This window comes from Ictalurus furcatus, chromosome 11 (assembly GCF_023375685.1).
Source record: "Ictalurus furcatus strain D&B chromosome 11, Billie_1.0, whole genome shotgun sequence".
NCBI lineage: Eukaryota > Metazoa > Chordata > Actinopteri > Siluriformes > Ictaluridae > Ictalurus > Ictalurus furcatus.
The window spans coordinates 19,117,236-19,143,942 of record NC_071265.1 but is presented as its reverse complement, the minus strand read 5'-3'; the positions used below and the strand labels follow the sequence as shown (position 1 = coordinate 19,143,942).

At 39.5% G+C, this 26,707-nt stretch overlaps 1 protein-coding gene across 1 annotated transcript in view; it reads right to left on the bottom strand.

Annotated features, from left to right (window-relative positions):
* Positions 1 to 1,573: 1,573 nt before the first annotated feature.
* Positions 1,574 to 26,707, bottom strand: part of necab3 (N-terminal EF-hand calcium binding protein 3) — a 57,269-nt gene continuing 32,135 nt past the window's right edge. The window contains exons 3-13 of the mRNA XM_053636326.1: positions 26,262 to 26,370; positions 23,839 to 23,864; positions 17,536 to 17,633; positions 11,633 to 11,769; positions 8,675 to 8,796; positions 7,558 to 7,637; positions 6,730 to 6,783; positions 6,255 to 6,367; positions 3,370 to 3,447; positions 3,013 to 3,104; positions 1,574 to 2,468 (exon numbers count right to left, since the gene is read on the bottom strand). Coding sequence (XP_053492301.1) covers positions 2,440 to 2,468; positions 3,013 to 3,104; positions 3,370 to 3,447; positions 6,255 to 6,367; positions 6,730 to 6,783; positions 7,558 to 7,637; positions 8,675 to 8,796; positions 11,633 to 11,769; positions 17,536 to 17,633; positions 23,839 to 23,864; positions 26,262 to 26,370 — 938 coding nt within the window. The 3' untranslated portion in view covers positions 1,574 to 2,439. The remainder of the gene's footprint in view (positions 2,469 to 3,012; positions 3,105 to 3,369; positions 3,448 to 6,254; positions 6,368 to 6,729; positions 6,784 to 7,557; positions 7,638 to 8,674; positions 8,797 to 11,632; positions 11,770 to 17,535; positions 17,634 to 23,838; positions 23,865 to 26,261; positions 26,371 to 26,707) is intronic.

The window sequence follows — 26,707 nt, the reverse complement described above, 5'->3', positions numbered from 1 at the left end:
AATTAACAGGAATGGAAATTCATACAGTGGGGGAAATACGTATTGGATGCGTCAACATTATTTTCAGTAAATATATAAATAAACTTCATTTAGCGTGTTCAATACTTTTTTTCCTGTGTCATTCTGCTTTATTACACAACTTTATTTATGAACTTTTATGTTGTGAATTCTTTATATTTCCAGATTTCTTGAGTTAATACTGATGCCTAGTGAAAATTTCATGTGAATAACCTCATTAGAAATATATTTACTGAAAATAATGTTGATGTGTCCAATACTCATTCCCCCCACTGTATATGTTGAAAATTTTAAATTACTACAGGTGTGAGACACCTGCTCCTGAGAGCTACTTTATCTTGACCCTGGGTCTCAAGCCTTATCAGAGATACAATGCTGTGAAAAGCTGATTTCTTCTGTTTTTGTGCATCTCTCATACTAAATTCTTTCAGAAATGAAAACAAAATCGAAGACAAAACAAAGGCAACCTGAGTAAACACAAAATACTGTTTTTAAATGATAATGTTATTTATTAAAGCAAAAAAGTTGTCCAATACCAACTTGGCCTGTGTGGAAATGTATTTGCCCCCGTAGTTACTAATTCCCCAAATCTATGACACTGCATTCATAATGGGGTTCAGCTGGACTAGACACAACCAGGCCTGATTACTGCAAACCCTGTTCAATCTAATCAACTTTTAGATAGAACTTTTTCAACAGCATGAAGCTGGTTAAAAGGTCGTACCTAGCAACACACTATGCCAAAATTGAAAGAAATTGCAGAAATTATGAGGAAGACGGTGATTAATTCCTCCAAGATCTCAGCAACGACTCATCCAGTGAGTCACAAAAGAACCAAGGACAACATCAAAGGACCTACAGGCTTTCTTGCATCAATAAAGGTCACTGCTCATGACTCCACTATCAGAAAGACACTGGGCAAAAACGGCATCCAAGTAAAAGGGGAGAGTTGAAAACCACTGCTAACCCAGAAGAACATTATGGCTCGTATAAATTTTGCCAAAACACACCTTGATGATCCTCAAACCTTTTGGGAGAATGTTCTGTGGATTGATGAATCGAAAGTGTAACTGTTTGGAAGACAGGGGTCCCGTTACATCTGGCATAAACAAAACACAGAATTCCACAAAAGGAACATCATACCTACGGTCAAACGTGGTGGTGGAAGTGTGATGGTTTGGGATGCTTTACTGCTTCAGGGCCTGGGCATCTTGCACTAATTGAGGGAAATATGAATTTTCTGAGAAAACTTAAAAAAAAAAAAAAAAAAAAACTTAAAACAAACCCTTAATGTGTTTGTTTATAGCAAAGAGCTTCAGCAAAAGTGCCTCATACAGCTAAATCAGCTGTCATACTGTTAAGAAATGCCATGCATTGTCATAAAAATTCAGTTGAGAAGTTTGTCATGAACTTCATAAAATCTTCAGAAAATCATATTTGCAGCAAGAATAGAAACACAATGTAATCACATTTTGACAAAATTGACTGAAAGCTTCAAAATACACTTGTGATCAAAACGACAAGAAAATTAAGTGAACTCGAGAGGTACACAAATCGTGTTTTTTTTAGTTTTATTATTTCGCATATAGTTAAATACAATAGATATAAGTAAGTCATTTTAAATACATAAATAAATAAATAAATCTGAGCAATCTTAGGTCAAGCAATTAACATATACAGGCTATATCATATAGAGATACAGTATGCTTATTCATCAAACAATAGGAAATAAAGAAAATAGACTCAGTTAACGAGTATACAACTTAAGCATTTCAGTTAAAGATAAATACATGAATCCATAAAATAAGAGCTTATCTTAAATTGGTAGGACTTGCGTAACAACTGAGAAACCACAAGGCAGAACAGTCAAGTTTCAAATATGGGCTACTCTATTCATACAATCACACAGTTCAGTTTTATCTTTAGAAACCTTAAGCAAGCATGGACAGGTAGGTCTTAAACTATAATTTCTAATAAGCATGCAATCTCAAATAGCTATTTTTGTTCTATGGTACCCAAGGAAGTAAACATCTAGAGTTGTCAAAGCAAATAGTGATATTCTTTCCTTCCATTTACACATTTAATTGTTTTAAGTGGAAAAAAAAAAGTGCCTTTCTTAATCTGTAGAATTTCCACCTTAAAGCCATGTAAGCTCTCATAGCTCGGGCAACAGCCTCTGCATGAAGCAAAAGTCACTTTGAGTTTCTATACATGCTAGAGAGATTAGAACCATGCCTGGATTTGTTTTATCATTTTCATACATATGGAATGATAGAAGAACACAAACGAAGCCATGAGGTGGAAGGAAGACAATATTTTTGTCTGAGCTAGGGAGCAACAAGACACACACACAGTCATTTTGAGATGCTGTACTTATTTTTTTTCTCATTTGCAAAGACTGCATACTGCATATTGTGAAGGTTAATTGTTTGTCATAATCCACCAGGATGCTGAGAGAGAGAGAGAGGGAGGGAGGGAGGGAGAGAGAGAGAGAGATTTTGCGTTACTTTCAACACATACAATGCGAAATTTTCTTCAGATTGAACAAAGGCAGTGTGGCCTGTGTGTACCACATGCTTAAAAAAAAGAGACACAGATTAAACACTGTTCAGTTTAATCTATTGACATAATTATTAATTCCTCAAATCAAACATCAATTCAACATAAAATCTTCAAAAGTTGACCATGTAGGGCTGACTGCATAGCTTTTCGTTCTTGATATTGCTTTCCAGCTGTGTAATTTTCAGGTGTCTCTTAACTCAAGTTAACCGACTCTCAAAAAGCAAATACACTACAGTGAAAAGCCTATTTTACCACACAAATCCTGTCCAACTCCCACAAAATACAGTAACAAAATGTCTCTGTTATTACTTCAGATGTGAGGGCAAGTTAATGGCTTGCCAAGGCATCACTGACGATCCCAACAAACACATCCCTATACATAGCCAATCTTTCTCAACATAAAACCCTTCTAACCCACACATAATCACGTACCCGGCATAAGCATGGTGGAGACGAGTTCAGGATCCTCCAGCATATCTATGATACTGCGCTGAAAAGTTTTACTCGCCTCAGACTGCAGATAACTGAGCGAAAGAGAGCAAGAGGCAGACTGATTAATTCATAGTCTAAAAATACTACTTGCCACAACTAAAATCCTAAGGATTCAGTAAGAAAACGGGTCGATGTGTGTAGAGGATGGAGCAGCATTTCCTAGAAGATCTGCCATCTGCTTATCAGCGAAGTGTGCCTTTTAAATAAACAGGAACACAGCTGATACACATTGACATAATTTCTTACCAAATGAGTACACACATGCATTGTGCATCACACACAAACACACACCCGTACCTCATCCAGGATATACGATCTTGCCAGAATTCATATATTATGTAGCAGCTCTTCTCAGGCAGCTTCTGGATGGACACACTGAAAAAACAAGGTGTAGAATGGCTGATGACTTTCTAATTAATATCTAGTGGCTGCACTTGTAACACCACAACACCTTCTTTAGTTTCATTCATTCATTCATTCATTTCAGTAACTGCTTTATCCTGGCCAGGGTCGCAGTGGATCCGGAGCCTAGTGGGAACACACCCAGCCCATTGAAGTGCAACATGCTCATGTGCATTCAGATACTCATTTACAACTAGGGGAACTTAACTGAGCCAATTCTGGTGCCAGGGTGTTTTTTGGAGGTGGGTGGAACCCAGAGGAAGCCCATGCAAATTTGTGGAGAACGTACAAAACTCCACACAGTAACCCAAGCTCAGGATCAAACTGGGAACCCTGGAGCTGTGCCACCATGCTGCCCCATGGGGATTTTATTTGTTTCAGAAATATTTTACTCTTGGTGATTCATTATTATTGATCTGATCTTGCTCTCCAGTGGACAAAAGCCCTTTGAATAAAACCATAACATACTGGTGGTTACCACATTGCCATGGAGAATCTGTAGGAGTGCAATTTGATTAAAAAAAAAAAAAAAAAAACCTTTGCTGATAGTTATGCGCTTCTGTTAATATTTGAAGAAGGTGTCACCTCTATGGCTCTATTTGTGTTTATGTTTAAGCAATATCACAATATTGGCATGGCTGCGATTTGGCCATAGGCACGAGCCTGCAGACTGAGTGCCGTAGCTAATCACATCCATGCTGATATTCAGCATAACCACACGACTGCAAGTCCAATATTGCTTTTTAGTTCTATAAACAAGAATCTAATATCGAGTAAGTGACATTTCAAACACAGTATGGCCAAATGTCCTGTTTATTTTTACTGTGCTAGTGGAAATAGAGCCCTAAGAAGCCACACTCACTTTATAGAACATCACATTGATTTGTACATTCCTGTTAAAGGTGCTTCCGGTAAAATGAGTGCTCCTTCTTCTTTTTCATCTTCATCTGACAGATTTTCATATTTGTCAAAGCTTATATTCCTGAAAAGTATCATTTGCCATGTCGCTAACAATACTGTAGTAACCATTTCGAACTAGGAAGTGGATTTTTACATGGCGAACACAGACGAAAGGAGTGATAGGAGTGACACAATCAGTGAAACATTCCCAGTGCGGTTATAATAAATGTAAGAACTCTTGGAATGCCACTCGACCAATCAAATTAGTGGACCAGGAGTAACTGGACTAACATAAAATATCTGTTATGAATACACTATATGGCCAAAAGTATGTGGACACCTAAACATCACAATGATAATGTGCTTGCTGAACATCCCATTCCTGATTTAGCCCCCCCCCCCCTTGCTGCTATAATAATAATAATAATAATAATAATAATAATAATTCCTTATATTTATATAGTGCTTTTCTAGACACTCAAAGTGCTTTACATTGTATGGGGTGAAAGCCCCTCAACCACCACCAATGTGTAGCATCCACTTGGATGATAGTGCGCCTGAACTCACACCACAACACCAGCTATTGGAGGAGAGGAGTGTGATGTAGCCAGTTCAGGGATGGAGATTATTAGGGAGCCATGATAGATAAGGGTCAACGGGGGAATTTCACTAGGACACCGGGATTATACCCCGTTTACGAGAAGTGTGGGATTTTTAATGACCACAGAGAGTCAGAACCTCAGTTTAACGTCTCATCCGAAAGACGGTGCATGATTGTTTTTACAATATAGTGTCCCCGTCACTATACTGGGGCATTAGGCATTAGAGCTGCAGGGTGATTTGGCTATAACAGCCTTGAATCTTCTAGGAAGGCTTTAAGCTATATTTTGGATTGGGGCTGTGAGGATTTGTGTTAATTCAGCCACAACAGCATTAGTGAAGTCAGGTACTGATGTTAGGTGAGGAGTCCTTGTGTGCAGTCAGTGTTCCAGTTCATCCCAAAGGTGTTCGCTGGGGTTGAGGTCAGGGCTCTGTGCAGACCACTCGAGTTCTTCCACTCCAACCTTGGCAAACCATGTCTTTATGGGCATCGCTTTGTGCACAGGGGCATTGTCATGCCACAACATGTTTGGGCCCTTTAGTTCCTGTGAAGGGAAATCTAAAAGCTACAGCATACAAGGACATTCTAGACAATTATGTGCTTCAATTTTGCGGCAACAGTTTGGGGAAGGTAGGTCTCAGGAGGATGTCCACACACTTTTGGTCATATAGTGTACTGTACGTCTTGCATATTGTAGTTTATTACAGTAAGATCTTTATGAACCTGAGGTTATATACAGTTAACACTAGAAGCACCCTTTCCTCTTCTCTAATAAAACAGGATTCATTCATTCACCATTCATCTGCAGGAACTACTTTATCCTGCTCAGGTTAGATCTGGAACCTATCCCAGGGACACTGGGTGCAAGGCAGGACTACACCCTAGAGGGGATGCCAGTTCTCAGGGCAGGGCACCATGAGCACATACACTGATACATTCTTTCATGCCTATAGGGCAATTTAGCATAGCCAGTCTGTCTACCTGCATTTTCTGAGGAGAAAATTACACAGACAGTAACCCTAACACTCTCTGGAGCTGTACCTCCATGCACCATAGTATATATAAAATTAGTAATAAATTAAAAAATGAGGCTTTCCAAATATGAATAGTAGAGGTACTGATTATTTTAAAGCAGTAAAATTTGCACAAAAAAAACACTTTTTTTATATACATAAAAATTCAGCATCCCCATGTGCTTAGGCTCAAAATATCATGTCGGCATGTTATTCATTCGAGATTTGTAAGTGTAATTTTCATGCGTGGACATGTAAATTCTCACTGTAGATTGTCACTTTGGTTGGTGGTGGAATCAGCATAGCTTTTCAGGGCCTTTTGAAATTCCTCAAGATTGTCCTCCGTCACTGCCATCTGCCTCTGCACCAACAGAATGTTCTGTATGAAAGAGAGGGAGCAGGGATGACAGAGAACAAGAACCATACTGTGAGAAACAGGATGTTAGATATAGAGCAGAGTGAAAGAGATGGAATATAGGGGTTCAGGGTGCAGGGAAAAATGATAAGAATAACGTCAATATGAGAGGCAGAGAGGAAGCATTGAGAAAGCTTATAATAGCTTATAATATAAGCTTAAAAACAAAGTCGGACATCAAAGCCTATTGATCTGCTGGACCTGCATTCTCAGATTACATATCTCCTCAGCAGAGAGAGTAGAGCTGGTCAGCATATCAGAGCTGTTAGTGCTACTTGGCGGTATTTGATGGTGCAGGGAGTTCTGCCGCAGATGCAAACACTCACTGATTTATATGTGCTGGCCAACGAGTCCTCTTTCAGTGGCTCCAGCTTTGGACTCTGGAAAAAGGACAGGACATTTAGAAAATAGCATAAAGGAAGCACAAACCTTCCAAAGCCTCACTGCAAACTATTTGTGTGTAACTGTATTATTGGCCATCTTGTAAATGGTTGGATGAATGATATAATGTGTAGGTGGCTTGATTACTATTACTATTACTATATGAATAAATGGCTGTATAGGCAGGGGGAAAATAAGACAAACTGACAGATATACTTTACTTAGGTTGGGTGGGTCTTTTGGGTGGATGGATGGATGGATGGATAGGATTAGATGGATCCACGATGGGTCACAATAAAAGTCTCTTGATGGATGGCACTGGATGGATGGGTGGATAAATGGATGGGTGGATAGATGGGATTGGATGGATGGATAGATGGATGTGAAAGGATGGATGGAAAGGATTGGCGGGATGGATTCCTGACAGGTCACATTCAGGGTCTCTGGATGCCATTAGATGGATGGGTGGATGAATGAATATTATTGGATGGATGGCTTAATGATGGGCCACATTAAACGCCTCTGGATGGATGGATGGATGGATGGATGGGTAGGTGAATGGAGCACACTGACAGCTTAATGGAGAGACAGTTTACTGCACGTATAGTTTGATGAGGAATAAATCCATGCAAGGCAGCTGAATAACTGGCTAAATGAAATGACAGATTAATGCACAGTTGTACTGTACAGTAGTATGATGGAATGATAAGATACATGATGGACAGACGTATGAAGAAATGAATGAACAGAAGTATGTGGTCACAGGTGCTCACCTGGCACTCCAGTTTGTCAATGAGCTGTTGCAGTCTGTTGATCTGAGAGGACCAGTGGTCATCTGTATCCACAGTAACACCTGAGGCAATAATAGACAGCATCGCTCACAAACCAGGCAAGCTTTTGTGCTCATTCAGACTCAGTGAAAAAGCTCAAGGCCTGTCAGTGGTAGGCACAGTGATGACTCTTCTGTCTGTCTGCTAACAATACACCAACCAAACAGACATGTTTTCAACGTAGCACTGTAAAAGAGCCTTCCTTTTTCTTTTTTTTCCCTTTTCTTTTCTTTTTTTTTTTTTTTTTACCAGTTATTTAAAAAGCAAACGGTCAGTCACATGAAATGTTTCTGAATTGCAGAAACTGTTGACAATCACCAAAACATTGTAGATGTTATACAAGTCACAATCTGACTGCATTACAGTGTGAAGAACACTAAGTGACGACATTCCAGATCATTTGTCAAACACTACCTTCTTTTATTAGAAAAGAAAATCATGCATGAAATGTCATACTCCCTTTAGAAACCCAAAAAGATTTTGTAATCGATTGCAATTCTGGCATAATTACATAAATATACCCATTCATGACAATTGGTTTTTATTATATTTTAATTATATTATGCGATTGTATTGATTATACTTTAATGCTATAAATATCATTAGTGTGTTTATAAACTGTGTATGTATAAAACAATCGAGGCCATACCACTCCAGAGCCAGCTATATGCACTCTGACCCAGAGCTCTTAAGGACAAGGACTAACACTCAAACCTGTTTCATCATATCAAAGTGACACCCAGACAAGAGCCATAACATAAAGGCTAGAGCTGCTTTGACAGTAATTGCAGCACCAATAATGAGGACTGTTGGCAGAAACAACATGACATTATGGCTAAGGCCCAGATGAAGAGTGTGTGTGTGTGTGTGCTTATACAGCACCCTCCACTAATATTGGCACCCATTGTAAATATGAGCAAAGAAGGCTGTGAAAAATTGTCTTTATTGTTTAACCTTCTGATCTTTTGTACCAAAAATTCACAAAAACACTCTGCTCTCATGGATATCAAACAATCACAAACACACCACAGGTTAGCGGAGGGCACTGTATGTGCGTCACCTGTGGTAAGGATTCCAGAGTATGGGTCTGTAGGAGAGAGGCACATATTTTTCTGCACTCTGCGGCCACACCTCCTGTTATTCTTTTGTAAGGAAAGATGATCTGGTACCTTCACCTCAACCCTAAAGAGAGAGAGAGACGGATGTGGGGGAGGGGGGTAAAAAGGAAAACAGTTAAGGAACAAAACTGAATGTCGGTGGTCTTGAAAGCATTATTTTTATGGTCATTAGCACCATGCTCAGTTGCTCTGGCAACACTGTAGGAAACATATTCATGCCAAAAAGCCAACCAAGCAACTTTTTTTTCCAAAGTTGAAAGGGATAAAAATGAAAGGATAGACAAATAAGAAAGAGACTAGGCCTTTCAAGGTTAGGAAATTTTGGCTGACAATTAACTGATATGAACAATTGTGACTTTAACATTTCCGTTGAATTAATGCCTCTGCTAAATATATCAGAAGTGAAATTATGCCCATAAACCGCCATTTATTAAATAAAACATACTGAAATACACCAATAGGTTACTGTCCAATAAATAATGTAGCAATAACTATGTAAATAAATAATGTACTATTCTGTTCCAATGCCACAAAACATCACTGTGCTCCATAACAAAACAGTTACTAATAGTTCAAAGCTGAGAATAATGTGAAATGATGGCATTATGATGGAGCTGTGATGTGATTACATTAAAATGTTTCAGAATAAACGGATTACATACAAATGTGACTGTAGAATATAATGGTTAATTAGGTGATTATGTAATAATTGTGTCAGGCGTAATGGCTGCAAAAATACTTTTTTCTGTGAGATGTCCTGGTTATTGGAAGAGAACACACCACACACACACACACACACACACACACACACACACACACACACACACACACACACACACACCACACACACACACACACACTACACACACACACACTACACACACACACACTACACACACACACACACACTACACACACACACATTCATCTACACCAGTGGTGTAGCTAGGGGGGTGGATTTCAGGTTTGATCCCTCCAAGAAATATTTCCCAGTTCCGAATGGAAATTCCTGGATGCTTAAGACAACACACACAGTGCAGCTCATTATATACACCTGCAAAACGATATTCAATGTCAAATTGTAATTTCTATATAGTAATGGGCGGCTGTGGATCAGGTGGTAGAGCGGGTTGTCCACTAATCGTAGGGTTGGCAGTTCGATTCCCGGCCCATGTGACTCCACATACCGAAGTGTCCTTGGGCAAGACACTAAACCCCAAGCTGCTCACGATGGAAAGTTAGCGCCTTGCATGGCAGCTCTGCTACCATTGGTGTGTGAGTGTGTGTGTGAATGGGTGAATGAGACACCCAGCGCTATATAAGTGCAGACCATTTACCATGTTCATAACTATGGTGAGAAACAGGATTAACCAATGAGTATTGGGCATTTTTCCCATTGCTGTTTGAAACAGGGATGAATACAATGTATTGGCCTGTAATCTGTATCAGCCGATAAAAGCAATTATCTGACTATCGGCGGAATGCTTAAAACAGCCGATGATCAGCACAGATTATATCCTGTCAATAAAAAGAGGGCGGATAAATTTGTCGGACAGTTAGCCTCCAACTCGTGCTGTGTGAAGGAAATGTCTCTTGTCTGAAATTACTTTGAATTGGGTGACGATGACAACAGAATTGAAATTTGTAAGCTCTGCTCTGCTAGGATTTCACAAGGTGGAACTGCTGCTAAAACTTTTAACCCAACTAATCTGATTACCCACCTTAAAGCTCGACATGGCAAGGAATATGATGAGTTCATTAAAGAAAAATCGGAGGCTCCTTCAACCAAAAAGCGACAAACTTCATTCCAACCAAAGGCTAACGCCAAAGGCACAAGAACATTCAAACCAGACAGCACAAAAGCTCGAGACTTTACGCAGAGAGTAATGGAGTTTATCACGCTGGATGATTCACGCAACCATTCTCCATAGTGGAGGACACAGGCTTTCAGCAACTAGTAAAACACCTCAAGCCTCGCTACACAATACAGAGTCGGCGTTATTTCTCAGACGTCTGCTTACCAGAGACATACAACAGTGTGGCAGATCATATTCACAAGCTTCTTCAGCATGACTGAGCAATGAGCTTCACCACAGATCTTACCAATTTAATGTTCAGAATTCAGTTCATGTGAGTCAAGAATGTTAATGAGTTAATGTGTTTTCTGTTTATAACTGTGACCAGTTACTCTGAAACATGGATAAAACTTGTAGATACAGAGAGAATAAAGGCATTATTTACATTTCTTTCAAAGTTGTGTAATTCATTATCAGTCATTTGAAACAAGGTATAAGAAAGCAGAACCATCAAACTATCTGTATCGGTATTGGCAGATGTCATTCTTAAATAATCGGATATCGGTATCGGCGCAAAATCTTTGTATCGGTGCATTAACAGTATGAAATCCAGCTAGCTACATTCTGAGCTGTGGGATGAAACTCCAGCATTAGAAATACTAGATGTTCAATGCAGGAGGAAAAGAAGGTTAGGTCTCATTTAATAAGATAACATGTCATTTATCCATATTACTAGCATGTTATTTTAATCAATTTCAGTTGACCTGTCATGAAGGTATTTTATATCAACATTATTAATATGGCAAGATTTTCTGATCATGCCTTAAATGATCAAGTAACAAGTTTGTGCTCCACCGCTAGTACTACTGAAATGCATGAGCATGTGACACCACATCAATTTTTGATCAATTGTAAAGATCATGCAGCAATTTTTATTTAGTCTATTTAGCCCCTCTGGAAATGTCACTGATCTACACATGCAATATGATGCTGAGATTCATTATGAATGCCACTGAGATGAACATGGGCTCAATTTCAGGGTTTTGGTTTGAAAGCAGTCCTGGCACTGCTTTAGAATCTGTGACTTGTGTATGTGTGTCTCACGGTGCAGGGCTGCTCTGCTCCTCCACAGCCTCCATGGCACACTGCAGAGACATCTGAAGAGAGAGCAGCTGGCTGGACGTCTCCTTCAACATAAAGCGTGTCACAAACTGCCCCAATACGGATGAGCCCTGATATTCCTGCAGAGAGAGAGAGAGAGAGAGAGAGAGAGAGAGAGAGAGAGAGAGAGAGAGAGAGAGGGGGAGTCATGTTAGCTAGATAATAGCTCTTTAATGGAAGTAGAAATTGACCTAATGGTGCATTCCAACATACTGTCAAGTGAAAATATAAGTACACCACATGGAAATTGTGGGCTTTTTTGACATATTTGGACAAGCAAACATTTGATCATCTTTGATACAGTGACTATTAATAAAGTTGAGATATTTGAACAAAGAGGAAAAATCGCTTTTTCAACCATTTATTCAACAGAAATAACAATAGATGTGATGTTCTTCTGCGGAAAATGTAAGTACACCCTTGGCCTCAGAAGCTGGTATTGCCCCCTTTAGCAGAAATAACTTCTTGTAGGCGTTTTGCATCAGCGACTTTTCCGTCCTCCTCGGCAACCACTCCAGCACCACCGCCTCCTCAGCGTCACGATCCTCCCACAGCGGCAAGAGCTCTCCAACAGCACATCCCTCCTCCTTCCTGGGTTTCGGCACCAGTGTAACAAGCTTTAAGGTCGGGCAAGGAGGAGGCAGGAACCAGCTGAACATAAACATAAACTTTAATAATGAACCAAACTCAAACATAAGATAAAACACACAAACGGAACACAAAGCACACGTGCGTCTCTCTCACACTCTCCGGCACTTCTAGCCGCTCCTTTATCGCCCTCTCCCACTGATTAGCCAAATCAGTGCCAGGTGTGCATCCTCACAGCCTGGTCACTCCCTCCTCCCCTTCACACCCGCCTTTTTTTTTTTGAGCCATTCGTTGGTGGATTTGCTAGTGTGCTTAGGATCATTATCCTGTTCTAAGGTCCACTTTTGGTTCAACTTCAACTTTCAGATAGATGGCTTCCCATTATCTTCAAGCACTCTTTGATATGATGCAGAATTCATAGTAGAATCAATGAATGAAAGCTGTCCAGTCCCTGAGGCAGCGAAGCAACCCCAAACCATAACATTTCCACCACCGTGCTTCACAGTTGGTATGAAATGCTTTTCCTCGGTCTTCGCCAAACATGTCTGCTGTTACTGTGGCCAAACAACTCCATCTTTGATTCTTCTGTCCAGAGCACATTATTCCAAAAGGCTTGGTCTTTGCCTATATGCTCATTGGCAAACTGTGGTCTTGCAAAGGCTTTTTCCTGGCACGCCTCCCATGCAGGTCAAATTTGTGCAATCTTTTTGTGATTGTAGAAGCCTGCACTTTGACACCAACAGTTACAAGATTTACTAGCAGATCCTGTGATGAAACTTTGTCTGCAAAAAGAAGTCTCCAAGAACCCCAATCTGTTCTTGGGCTGAATTTGCTGGGACGGCCAGTCCTGGAAAATTGGCAATCGTTTCAAATCTGCGCCATTTGTAGATGATTTTCCTTATAGTGCAATGATGTATTTCAAATAATTTGAAGATCTTTTTAAATCCCTTTCCAGACTCATAGGCATCCACAACCTTTTTTCTGAAGGCCTTATAGAACTCTTTAGATCTTGGCATGATGACACCCCACACCTCAATAACAAAGGGAACACCAGACACTAGATATGAGAGGAGTATAAATAAAACCAGTTCCACCTGCACTCCCTAAGCAGGTTCTAATCACTGACCAATCTTTAACACCTGATTCAAATTTTATGGATTTGAAGGTGTGATAAATGTAGGGGTGTACTTACTTTTTCCAAGTGACTAATCTGATTTTTTGTTCATTTAAATTGTGAAAATGACTACAAAATGTCAATTTCATGAGTCGTTTGAGTGTACCACCTTTATTAATAGGCACTGTTTCAAAGATGATCAAATGTTTGGAAATGATTGGAAATGGTTTTAAAAAGAAATGCGTACTAAATAAAACTGTATCTGTATCAACTGTCCAGTTGTTTAAAGACTACATCCCATACAGAGAGAATGCAACTCAACCACTGCACCAAAACTGAAATCAAACTATGCCAGAGGACACTGGAATCTGCTCTGATGTAATGTTCCTAACAACATTCTAGGGAAATGAATCAGGAAAATTTGACTCATCCACAGTCTGACGAGGTTTCACTAAACAAAACAGCTCAAACTGAACTGAAGAGTGTTGGCAGTGCCTCTCATTGGCCCTTAGTGGTTCAGACACCGGCATCAGGTTTCTAATTAGACCAAAAGTTTTTCTTGTATAATACTATAAACACTGATGTAATCCACATTTTTAGGCAATAACTTTGCTCTCTGTAAACAAAGTTTCTATAATTTTGTTGGCTAGTAATCTGATCTCTCTCTCTCTCTCTCTCGAGAACTTTGTGTATTTGTTACCAGAACAATCATACATGATCAAAGCAACAATAACAACAACAAAAACCCCAGCTGATGCAATCAAATGAAGTCAAAATGTAGATTGTTTGCAAACACTAGTGCAAATTATGTAATAATTTTCTAATTGCAATTTCTACTTGTAATTATTATTGCAGAGATGGGCAATCACAAAATATGAAGTATCTTTAACATGATAACTTTGTAGAAAGCGAAAGAAGTCAGATTTTGTCGTTACTGGTCTGTTTTTTGGCTTATAATTAAGCTGGTTTTTAGCACTTCAGTTGTGTAATTGTGCAAACAATTCCAGCTGGTTGGCTTGAACCAGGAATATTAATAACACACATCTATTTGAAACAATCCTGCTCATCATAAGCTTTAAAATGGGGTATGATTTGACATGATAAGACATTGCCAGGTTTATTTATCCATTCAATTATCATATGTCATTATCTCATTTTCAGGCATCATCAAAGAAGGTTTGAAAAACCTTAGATCTAGGTCAGTCCACTTAAAATAAAAAATAAAATTGGTTAATGTATCTGTGTTAGTGTTTATTAGTGTCTTATTATTCACCACAACAATGGACATTAGATGTGATTTTGCTGCTTGTTCTCTAGAAAAGAGTAGCGTGCTGTTTACCTCCTATTGCCCCCCCCTAAACACCCCCACCCCCCACCCCACCCGGCTGCCTTCAAGTAGCTGAATAATTTTTGTATTTGTGCACAATTTTGCAGAAATGTCACCCAAAAAATTGTTTTATATGATCAGCAGTGATACACACATTACATACATTTGGATATGTTTGGATAAGGTTTGGGATGAATGGATGGATGGATGGATAGACAGATATATCGAAAAAGGTAGGCCAGTAATTGTAAAGTATACATCTTGACACTTAAAAAAAAAAAAAAAAAAGGAATTCATTTCTTGTTTTTACAGAATTTTGCATGCGTGCACTGCTCACAGAATTAATATAAATGATGACAAATTTTAAAATAAATGTAACGCAATATGGGGGGGCACGGTGGCTTAGTGGTTAGCACGTTTGCCTCACACCTCCAGGACTGGGGATTCGAATCCCACCTCTGCCCTGTGTGCACAGAGCTTGCATGTTCTACCTGTGCTTTTTGGGGTTTCCTCTGGGTATGCATTGTAGGCTGATTGGGATTTCCAAAGCCTGTGTAGAACAAGCGGTACAGAAAATGGATGGATGGATAGAACTCACTGTCAATACTGATATAAGATATTTAAGATTAAAATTGCAATGTGTAAATCTGTAAATGCTGACACTTGAAACTGGCTAGGTAAACAGATCCATTTTGGCTAGTACCACCAGCCAATGTCTCAGGAGTTAGTTAGGAAAGCATTTAGGAAAGTATTTTTCCTTATCAGGTGAACCTGCTCAATAATCGACTGAGAGCCTGTAGCTAGAAATCACACATGAATAATTGCTATCCCCTATTGTGCAAAATCTTACTGTGAAGTCTTAGTCATTTAGTCTTTCAACATCTATCAGCTGCAAAAAACTAACACGACAAATGGAGCAGAACAGGTTCTTGATTATACTTTAAGCTACACCTCGGTGTAGTCCTGCAGGTTTCATCTGTGCCTGTATGTGGATTTGTTACAGAGCATAAGAGTTTTCTCCAGCTACAGTATATATATATATATATATGTGTGTGTATATATATATATATATATATATACACACACACACACACACACACACATACATACATATATAGAATGCATGATATAAACTGCGCTATGTTAAAAGTGTTTGTTTTGTTAATGGCTCGCAACATGAGTCGCGGTTTAAGCTGAGGTAAAATGTCTCATTGAAATTTGGTCTGACAAACATATTTCTAAACAACTTTCAAAAACGCATAAAAACGCAGAGCTCTTGTATATATGATGTCGGACCGGAGGTATGCGCCTGAGAGTCGATGAAACCTCCTCGTGTGACTGCCGCTGGAGTGCTGAATGGACAGGTCCCTTTCAGCACCCCTAGTGTTTTGGACAGCATCAGCGTGTGGTTGAAAGGCGGGGTGGTCCAAACCACGCACAGCTGGTGATCACTAATTACAGCAACGGTTCTCTACCATCTGGGAGACAGCGACAGAGTATAAAAGTGCACACTGGGAGCAGCAAGGGGAGCGGTCTCCTTTTAACAAACGGCTAACTCTGTGTCTTTTTGTGAACTTTTCCAGAAGAGTTTGCCGACAAGGACGACAACGCTCCCTGGCTGCCCATCATCGCTGCTCAGCGGTGGATGTCTGCCCCATTTGGGAGCCCCACCGTGACGCTGCACAGCTCTCTCCTCACGACAATTCTCAGCTGGGAAGAGGGATCACCAGCCCATCATCAGCACCCCCTGCACTCCCTTCACTCCTCTCCTTCACGCTACCCCTTTCTAAATTTTCAGTTTTGTAAATATTGTATATAAAACTGGCACTAATTCCCCTCCCCTGTGTGTGTGTGCTCTGTCTGCCACTGCTGCGAGGACCGCTACAATGCAGTATTCATATCTTGTATTGATCTCATATATCACACATGCTCCTGTCTTTGAGCTCTTGTAGATGGAATAGATTAATTAGCGTTCGTTCACATGCCTAGGACGAAGTGCGAGTTGAATCAATGAATCAGTAAGAGCAAACAAGGTCTAAACACCAAGCGTCTCAAGGAGATGGGCTTTCATCGCTCCCTGGAACCAATAAATAAGATAAAGTATAATAACTACAGCTTCAAAAGAAAGCCATCATTTAAACTCCCAACCCCAGATGACTGTGGTATTGCCAGGATGTTCATTCATGCTGTAAATAATGTAAGTTAAGGAAACCTGATGTAGTGTTGGACTGAATGCAATGGACTGAATGTAAGATGGATGGATGATTAGGTACTTTAACGTTATATTGCTTCAACACCACAGAACTATTGCATATTTCTTTCTTTTTTTGTTGTTGTTTTTTTTACATCCAGCTCAGCTCATCAGACATGGCCGAAAGGAACAGTTCCGTGAATAAAGTAACAGTAAAGTTCAGTAAAGTTTCCAGTCACACACAGCTGGAGTCTCTCACCGCAGGGCTCTCCTAATATGCTAACAAACTGCTACAGATGCTCAGACCCCGCATCTCAACAGCAAAACTCCACCCTGTTCTATTTCTCCAGAATAACAACCCAGCAGCGCACAAGCACTTTACCATGCTAATTCATGCAAACAAACAGCCTGGAATTTTCACTACTTAAAACAGACATTATGTATAATGCAGTGAAAGTCTCCATCTGTGAACTGGTTCTTCCATCCTGCTTCAGGGCAGAATCACACACACCTTCAGAATCACCCTCATTCGGCACATTTTAATGACATTGAACCATCATCAAAACATTCATATTATATTTATATAAACATGTCAGTGTTTGAAGGGGTTTGTTAAGTTTTCTTACCTCTTTAGTCTTGTCCATTGCCTTTAGGATGGCAACGTTGAGCTTCTCTAGAGCTGAGAGGACATTCAGATACTCCCCAAGATGTTGAGAAAAATAATCTGAAAAGAGGAAAAGGACAGGGAACAGGAGAGCATAGAGAGTATAAATGGCCAGATCAGCATGAAGGTTTTGTAGTGTTCAGGAAAAGACCATAAAAAGGTACATAAATGTTTCATTTTTGGGCAATGACAAAGTGATGTCAGCTTCTTTCCTTCTCTCTCTCTCTGATCCCCTTTATATCCAGCTGCGAATTCCCAAAAAATCTCACAACCCCCTCTCTCTGCACTCCCCTAACTCATACTCCAGCAACTTGTGTTTCTGTGTACTGGGCATGCAACTGCAATGAAAACACTGCACTGGATGTGTAATCTGCTACTGTTGTAAACATGTTCCATTGCAAGCTCTGCTGCAACTCCTCACGTTCATAAGTTTATCATACACAACAGCTATCAAATGCACAGAAGAACACAGCATTGCTGTCCGGAAATGAACAAAACACTCATCTATTTTTAGATAAACAGAGCTGCACACTGCCGCACTAGTGAGATTTTTTTCCCATAACAATAAAACCACTGGCAGGTGAAGTGAATAACGTTGATTACAATGACACCTGTCAAGGGGTGGGATATATTAGGCAGCAAGGGAACAGTCAGTTCTCAAAGTTAATGTGTTCAAAGCAGAAAAAATGAGCACAACTAAGGATCTGAGTGACTTTGAGAACGGCCAAATTGTAATGGCAGGACAACTGGGTCAGAGCATCTCCAAAACAGCAGGTCTTGTGGGGTGTTACCAGTATGCAGTGATTAGTAGCTACCAAAAATGGTCCAAGGAAGGACATCCGGTGAACTGGTGACAGGGTTATCAGTGACCAAGGCTCATTGATATGTGTGGGGAGTGAAAGCTAGCCTGTCTGGTTCAATCCCACAGAAGAGCTACTGTAGCACAAATTGCTGAAGAAGTTCACGCTGGCTATGATAGAAAGGCGTCAGAACACACAGTGCATCACAGCTTGCTGCGTATGGGGCTGCGTAGCCACAGACCGGTCAGAGTGCCCATGTTCAGACACTGGGTTTGTTCCCCGGTGTTGCTCTGCCATGCCTTTACTACATCTCTCGTCAATTCCTGATTGTTCTTGGGCTGTTTTGCCTTTACTTTAGCCTTCAGCAGGTGAAATGCATGCACATTTAGGTCAGGTCAGGATTTGGCCATTGCAGAACATTCCACTTCTTTTCCTCAAAAAAGTCTTGGGTTCCTTTCGAAGTATGCTTCTGGTCATTGTTCATCCACACTGTGAAGGGTCATCCAGTGAATTTTGAAGCATTTCACTGATTCTGAGCAGATATTACCATACAGGCCATACAGACTTCATATAAATCCATAATGAACTTTTTCACACTATCTGTTGTTACCCAGATGAGGATGGGTTCCCTTCTGAGTCGGGTTCCTCTCAAGGTTTCTTCCTCTTAAAACATCTTAGGGAGTTTTTCCTTGCCACCATCGCCACTCAGTGGCTTGCTCAGTTGGGATAAATTCGCACCTTTAATATCTGTATACCATGTTGATATTTCTGTAAAGCTGCTTTGAGACAATGTCTATTATAAAAAGTGCTATACAAATAAAATTGAATTGAATTGAATATTATATTAGCCATATACACTTCTCAATTAATCCTGCTGCTTCTGTCAGCAACCATGCATTCCCATGCCATAAAATGATAAGATTCTTTCTCTTCTCCATGCTCTCTTCCCATCAGTCTGATAGATGATGCATGTCTCATCTGTCCATGGGATGTTGTTCAAGAACTATGTGGGGTTTTTTTTGTTTGTTTGTTTTTTAGATGTTTGTGGCAAACTCTAATCTGTCTTATATCTTGTGGTAAACCCTCTGTATTTACTCTGGTGAAGGCTTCTCTTGATTGTTGACTTTGACACAGATACACCTACCTCCTGCAAGATGTTCTTGATCTGGCCAGCTGTTGTGAAGTGTTTTTTCTTCACCAGGGAAATAACTCTTGTCATCTACCACAGCTGTTTTCTATGGTCTTCCAGGCCTTTGGGCATTCCTGAACTCTCCAGTGCGTTCATTATTTTTTATATGTACCAATAACGTACCAAACAATGGATGCAGAATGTTTAAGTGATCATATCCTGAAATATCCAAACATTACATTCCTAATACACACTTATAGAATTGTAGACTGGAAATGACATTTAAACAGAGCAGACTAGCGCTCCTCTGCTTGGTCTAATGACTTGTGTAAATTAGTTTCTCGCAGTCAAAACCTACCGTCACAGTAATCTCAGCCTTCATTAGTTACTCACGTTAGGATCATTTAACTGAATGGGTATTCCAAAGAAAGCAACATTAAATGCTTAAATTCTCCTTAAGGCATTCTATGCACATACAATGTGTTCGACACACTTACTGTTTCTAACAATACTGTTTCTGCCTTCATTGTTGAATCTCAGATACATTTGTTTCTTGGAAACATGGGTCTATAATGATTGATGATTGACTTAATGCCTTTTATAAACGAGGAGAACATCATTATCCACAGAATCAATGTAGTCTGGCAGGCAATGGTCAGTACACAAAGAATCATGGTCAATATAATCAATGATGGGCAATCCAAAGTTGTTAATGATGAACAAGGTACAGGTCAGAATAATCAACAAGGCAGTCAGTCAGGGAAACGACAAGACAGAACTTACACAAGCTATGTAGTTGGCAAGACTTCGCAAGGATAATGAGTGTTTCAGGTGTTCATATGTGGTATGAGGTGGTAGTGGAAGCTGGAATTGACTCAAAATCTATGTGTATATTCAGGAGATGGCAGTCTCCGATGATGGGGAGGGGAGTTGCATTTTATCAATGAAACACTTTGATCGTTTAAGCAGTATAATATCTCTTGTGTACAGCTTGTGTTCTAATGTTGTGTAATTACAAGGCAACTCATTTTTCTTCCACCACACAAATGGCAGTCATGAGTCTGTAGTCACTGCCACATAGGACATAGTGTGATATAGACAAAACTGTGAGATGTGATAAAGACATTGCAATGGTGATATGTGATCAATTGTATCTGACTCGATGTGATACAGAACTCAAAAATGACTGCTTCTGCTATTATTTCAGCTTTACTCAATAATAGATTTTTTTTTTTTAAAAAGAAGAATCCCAATATTTATATCCATGAAGCAAATAAAATTACTATTCTGCAAAACAAACAGTAAATACTTATAGATACTTATACCACATGGCTGGATGCTTGAATCTGTTTGGTCAAAAGGTGTGCATTATTTTCGTATAACAGTACAGGTAACATTAATGCACTCTTTCTAATAGGTTATTGTTTCTTTCGTAACAGCTCATACATAATCGAAGACTAATAATAACTGAATTTAAAACTGGGTTGTTGTTTAACAATTCTTATAATCATTGATGCCGTTAATTCTTTTTGTTCAGAGACGTTTATTTAACATTTATGGAAGGAGTCTCGTTGTAAGCACTTTTGGTTTCTGTACTGCTTTCCATTTCCTCGGCTTTCTCAGTAAAATGACAGGCTGTGCTGAGAAAAAAGAGAGAGAGAGAGAGAGAGAGAGAGAGAGAGGCTGGTGAGGGAATGACTGTTTATCGCAGCTATAACGTAGGTGAGAACAGGAACTAACTTGTCTTTCGGATGTTCCGCAACATTAAATCTAACTATAAACTGTTAAAATGCGTGACATGTTATTCATTAATACATTAAACATTGTATTTGTTGGCAAATCGATGTGGGGTAAGTGGAATAACACACTCCAGACCATACTGTTATACAAAACAATGCACTTCAGCTTCTGGCTCGTGCTGCATCATACCCCCTGGCATGCATTATTTTTGTATAACAGCATGGTCTGTTGTGTGTTATTCCTTACTTATTGTAGAACTGCAAACATTTTGTATTTGTGGGATGTTTTAGCCAGGATCACTGGCTCTTTAATTAGTTTATATTTGCTTTCACAAAATATATGAAATGACTCAACATGCGCCATCATCAACATGATTTCACAAAGGAATATTTTATTTATTTAAGCGCTGCCAACATGCACTTAAGCCAAAATCCAAATGACTACCTACTGTTTACTTATCCACAGTACGTAAGGAATAACCGAATGGCATTTTACACTCTATTTACTGTTCTATACTATATATAGTGTACTCTACAGGAAAAGAACAGAGCTGTATGTAACACATTAAAAGTGCGTTTCTGTCTGTACAAATTTACATTTTTTCAGTGCAACAGCTAATAACAGCGTGTATGTTCAAGTTCACATTAGTGTGTTTTCACAGCTTGTTCTACCCCTGCATGCACACAACTCTGCAGGGCAAGAGTCACTCAGCTGGAGTTTGAGCAGTGCTATTATTTCCAGTTTTTAAAGACACATTTATTGCATTCATTTACGATGTGTTCATTGCAGAATCTCATCATCAAGATAACAATTTAAAAAATATGATTAATCATTCAGCCCTACTGCCACAGAGCAGAGTAGTGACAGAACTCAAGAGTCCAATAAAACATAAATGCTGGGGTTGTTAAAGTATTGAAATATTGTAAAAATATTGACGTTTATGATCTGGGACCCACAGTGGAGCAATATATCAGAATTTGATTAGGAGATTCAGGAGAAAGTGAGACAAAGACAAGAGTTTTAACAAACCCAGGCATCTTGTTGTGTTCATGCTGCAGCTTAGAGTTCAACATAGCAGCCCTAGTTTGTGGAAGAGGCCAGGTTACTGATTTTTTTATTTTTAAAAAAGTAAGAACAAGTCTGGAACTCTGTTTTAGGGAACGTGTACATTGCATGAGTTCCTAAGGGGATACGGTGTCAGGAGAAAGTGTGTCCTTGTGCACTATATGAGCCAGTTTTTATTTGGTAGTTGTACAGAGGCATCATACACTATATACACTATTTCCGCTCTGAAAGTATTGGAACAGCAAGGCCAATTCTTTTGTTTTTGCTATACACTGAAGACATTTGGGCTTGAGATCAAAAGATGAGAAGACAGATCAGAATTTCAGCTTTCATTTCCTCATATTTACATCTAGATGTGTTACAACAACTTAGAACATGGCACCTTTAGGTGAGCTAAAGTATAGGAACAGATAGTCTTAAAGTTAATTAACCAATAAGCACCAACATCATGAGAATAAATGCTTTTCAAACAATTAATTGGGTTACTACTGCAAAATAAAAGCCCAGGCCTATCAGTAGTGTCTCATGCAAAGTCTGAAATGACTTCTGGAGGCTGACGTCTTAGTCTGACACCAATCTGTTGCCCTGTGCAGATGACTCATGCACCTTCTGTATTGCAGCAACTTTATTTGAATACTCTAACTCTGCTAACTCCACAGGCTCACCCAAAAAAAACAATTTACTATCCGCACCAGGTTCCACATTTCTGCCTCCACAAGGCCCTGACACCTTTCAGAAATCCCAAGATGAACTGGTAAAGGACCCAGAAGTAGCCAGAACAAATTGTCAGGGGACAAAGAACACAATTTTAGCGGAATTCACTTGTATGTGTTTATCATAAAGCTCTTGATGAGTTATAGAGCACCTATTATGGTTTTGAAATGTACCTAATTTTGTTTTAATGGTCTCATACAACAGATTTACATGCATCCAAGGTCAAAAAACACTTTAATGTGCTCATAATTTAAACTTCAGCATTACCTTTCCCCCCCAGTGTCACAAACGACTCGTTCAGTGATCCGTTCTAAAGGATTTATTCTAAACGCCTCCTTTCAGAGAGCATACTCTGCTCTGATTGGTCAGTCGTCCCAGTCTGTTGTGATTGGTCTACCGCTGTCAGTGTGTTTCAAAAAGGAAACGCCCTCTACTATAACGAGTTTCAGCTCCATCTGTTCTCGAGCAGCCGATGGAGACCAGAGGCGGGGCTTTTTATTACAAACCTACATAGGTTAGTACAGGAAGTAAAGTCTGGAATTACTAACGACTCGTTTCAGCTGTTCAGAATCGCTTCCTTCTTTTGGGAGTCAATAACTCCGTTTGTCGTGCGCTTTGATTTTTGAAACTTTGCAGACTTTTTACATTCACAAACAGCTCTATAACACACTACATGAAAGGTAATATTTGAAAAACCATAATAGGTGCACTTTAGTGGTCACTGAGTAGCTTAGCACCACTGTCCAATCTTATCAATAGTCCATTAGAGGAGTATAATGTCTTGTGAAGGAAACAGAAAGGAAGGATCTAAACCCACCTGATAACTTGTCGGTGTCAAGGTTGCTGTAAAGGAGAGCAGAAAACAAAAGAAGGACAAGTGGTAGATTAATACAAGGAGGGTGATATTTACTGTACTGGTTGTAACAGATCCTGGCAGTTTAAGCATATCCGTAGGGTTGGACTATAATTACTCACCCATCAAGATGATAATGCTATAATTGTGTGTCATGCAAGAATACAGTCGGGTCCATAAGTGTTTGGACAGTGACACAACTTGGAATCATCTCCAAACCTTTTATCTCCTTAATTTCTCATGAAATATCGAGGAAGCAGGCCACACCTGGCCATGAAACTGCTTATCAGTCAATTGTCCAATTACTTATGAGTCTACACTTCAATCACATCTTGATTGCTTCATTTCAAATCCACTGTGGTGGTGTACAGAAGCAAAATTATGTCACTGTCCAAACACTTATGGACCCGACTGTATATTTTTCACAATACAGCAATAAGCAGCTGAAAAGCAATATATGGTGCACTTAAATATAAGCAGGAGAGATATGTACAGTTTAAATCATGTATGTAACTATATAGCTGTTTAGCTGTTCATAATTACCAAATTAACTGCAGTTGAAAACAAGATAATAGTCACGATCATATTCTGTCTAAAATGTGGCTTGCTCCATGTGTGAAATGCCACATCAACTAACAGATCAAAACAAAATGTAATCTTGAGCAAAGAAGCTTGGACTAAATAATTGCTTGGACTTGTCTCAAGTGCTCCCTGGAGGCAGTAATGGAATTTTAATAGAGGTGAGACTCAGTGGGCTAAATTAAATGCAAAAATAGGGCTCTTTAATGATTTAGGTAATTAAATAGCACACACACACACACACACACACACACACACACGTTGTGGCCAAACTATGCTACGAAATGGCATTTGCTTGACCCTGTTTGCTCAGAGTGATGGTGATTTGTATCATGCACTCCTGTGAGATAGCTCTGTGTTCTTTCTTCATATTAAATGACTCCTAGATGACAAGTGAGGTTATGGCTAATTGATCTTTACAGACATGGTGTAGCTCATGTCTGTAAAGGGGTTGAATAATTTTGATTGCAACTGTATAGAGTGGTGCTTGAACCCTTTAGAATTTTCTACATTTCTGCATAAATAAAGCGGCTGTGGCTCAGGTGGTGCCCTGCGATGGATTGGCACCCTGTCCAGGGTGTACCCCGCCTTGTGCCCGATGCTCCCTGGGATAGGCTCTAGGTTTCCCCGTGACCCTGAAGGAGGATAAGCGGTATGTGAATCAGGTGGTAGAGCAGGTTGTCCACTAATCGTAGGGTTGGCGGTTTGATTCCCGGCCCACATGACTCCACATACCGAAGTGTCCTTGGGCAAGACACTGAACCCCAAGTTGCTCCTGATGGCAAGTTAGCGCCTTGCATGGCAGTTCTGCTACCATTGGTGTGTGAGTGTGTGTGTGAATGGGTGAATGAGACACAGTGTAAAGCGATTTGGATAAAAGCGCTATATAAGTGCGCCATTTACCATTTTCACATTAAATATTATACTTGGTCAAAGAATGAGGATTGGTGGAGTCCAAAACGGTTTTCCAGCCTAATGAGCATCAACAACTCGTTTTCTGAGGTCCTCAGAAATCTCCTTTGTTTGTGCCATGCAACACTTCCACACACATGTGAATATCTGACCCGTGGCTCGTTCACAACCTGATTGTCATCCCATTGATTGAAAACACCTGACTCTAATTTCACCTTCAAATTAACTGCTAATCCTAGAGGTTCACATACTTTTGCCACTCACAGATCTGTAACATTGGATCATTTTATTCTGTCCTTATCTTCTGTGGCAAAAAAGGAATATTAACCAGGTTGAGAAATGCACCAGTCTCTGCACATCTCATGGTTGGATTAATGATTTAATGAGGCGAGTTGGGTTTCAGTTGTAGAGAACCAGATGCATGCTGGGCATGGAATAGATCTCTATGTCAGGACTATGGGACTCCAATTTACCGTAGATTTCTGAATACAGTAATTACTAAGCAACTGGTAGCCATGATTGCAGATTGTGCGCCCTTTTAGAAGAGTTTGTGAAGTGTTTTGATCATACAATGAAAAACCAAAATTGAAACTATTCCCATGTGGTCCTGCACTGCAGTGATTTTTAAGCCTTAAAACCAAGTCTTTCATATGTTCTTTCAAACCCAACCCTTTGAGCTAAAGACAGAACTTTCTCTTTTGGAAGCTGTATATGGAATTTTCACTGTTGCCTTGATTTTTTTATTTTACCATGACAACATTTTTATTTATTTATTATTCAAAAGTCTTTAAAGCCAAGCTGAGCTTGTCACAGAGAACAGTAATTAAGGGGAACCACAAAGATCACATGTATAGTATAGATTTAAAAATGAGGGATAAACTTCAGGTAGTACACACTTTGTCTGTCGCCCATCAATTGAGTAGAACAGCTCCTGAAGCTCTTCTGTCGTGAGAATCCCATCAGAAAAGTAAGCCTTGAATTCCTCAAAGGAGAGCTTGCCATCATCTACAACAAAGAGAAAAAAGGTTTGACGACTATAATTTTTAAAGAAGATGAAGCCAAGCACTTACCCACAAATATTAAGTCATATTTAAAGCTGCAGTGTGGAACTTTTTTGGTTAAAAATGAAAAAAAATCAATTATTGAGCAAGTACATAAAAAAAAAAATATCAGTGTTCAGAACGGTCTCCTTACCTCACCCCAATTCACAACGTTACGCAAATAATAATGATTTATATATTGAGCTGTCGGGAAACGTCAGTTGACGTCATTCGTCTTTGTGTGGTTACATCACGTCCTTAAACAGAAAGAAGAAGAGCTGGCTACTATATTGCCGTGTGAG